The sequence below is a fragment of the Penaeus monodon genome, chromosome 15, assembly GCF_015228065.2.
Source record: "Penaeus monodon isolate SGIC_2016 chromosome 15, NSTDA_Pmon_1, whole genome shotgun sequence".
NCBI lineage: Eukaryota > Metazoa > Arthropoda > Malacostraca > Decapoda > Penaeidae > Penaeus > Penaeus monodon.
This window is the reverse complement of record NC_051400.1, coordinates 1,216,775-1,217,600: the sequence shown is the minus strand read 5'-3', so window position 1 is coordinate 1,217,600 and position 826 is coordinate 1,216,775. Positions and strand designations below refer to the sequence as shown.

The 826-nt window shown below is 36.6% G+C and overlaps 1 protein-coding gene across 2 annotated transcripts in view; it reads left to right on the top strand.

Annotated features, from left to right (window-relative positions):
• Positions 1-826, top strand: part of LOC119581615 (protein wntless-like) — a gene marked incomplete in the record, with an annotated part of 25,965 nt that overhangs the window by 13,577 nt on the left and 11,562 nt on the right. For both annotated transcript variants that reach the window (XM_037929733.1, XM_037929732.1), the window contains 2 exon segments: positions 28-155; positions 757-762. In XM_037929733.1, the coding sequence (XP_037785661.1) occupies positions 28-155; positions 757-762 (134 nt within the window).

The following is an 826-nucleotide window of genomic DNA, read 5'->3' as shown; positions in this document are numbered from 1 at the left end:
CCCTGAAACTGGATGTATTACTTTCAGGCCCACTGGAATACCTGACCTTAGCTTTTGATTGCCCATGGATGACTGTGGTCAGTGACATTAGGCAGGGACTTTTCTATGCCTCGCTGCTCTCATTCTGGCTTATCTTTGCTGGTGAACATCTGATGGTGGGTATTACAGTAATTCCACAGAAAAAAAAAGATGTTAATAACAATAATTAAAAATATTTGTTTAGGCTTTCAGTGTGGATATAGATTAACAAGCATATGCTCATATTGGTACATATTTGCAAAGATGCATATACTGGTTATACACAGATACTCGTCAAACACATCCATATAGACATATTTGTTAACAACATACTGATAGACACATGTAAACTCTCACACAGATATGAACAGACACACGCACAGCCCAAATTTTGACATGGCTAATGATGTGTTTGGCCTGTGTTTGTGTGTAGATAAGTTCAAAAATGAACAGAATAGGCCTGTCATGTCTAGATTATGTAATATAAAAATAATTACGAAAGTATGTTGAATTGTACTGTGCATATTGAAATTATCTGAAAATAGTATTGGCATCATGTGTTATGTAAATGATTTTGAATGGTTGCTGAATACAGTTTGTAAGCATGGTTTGACTTCAGATTCCCTTACCATAAAATAGCATGCAGTGTTAAGGTTGTTGGAAGACTAACGACAAAAATACTCAACACCTCTTGTTTTTGCTTTTCTCTTTCTCGGTGGCTGATGACGACCTTGGCAGATTGCGGTAAGATCCTTGCTTTTGGCAAATTTTATTCCTATCTTCCTTCCTCCCTTTTTTTAGCGTCATG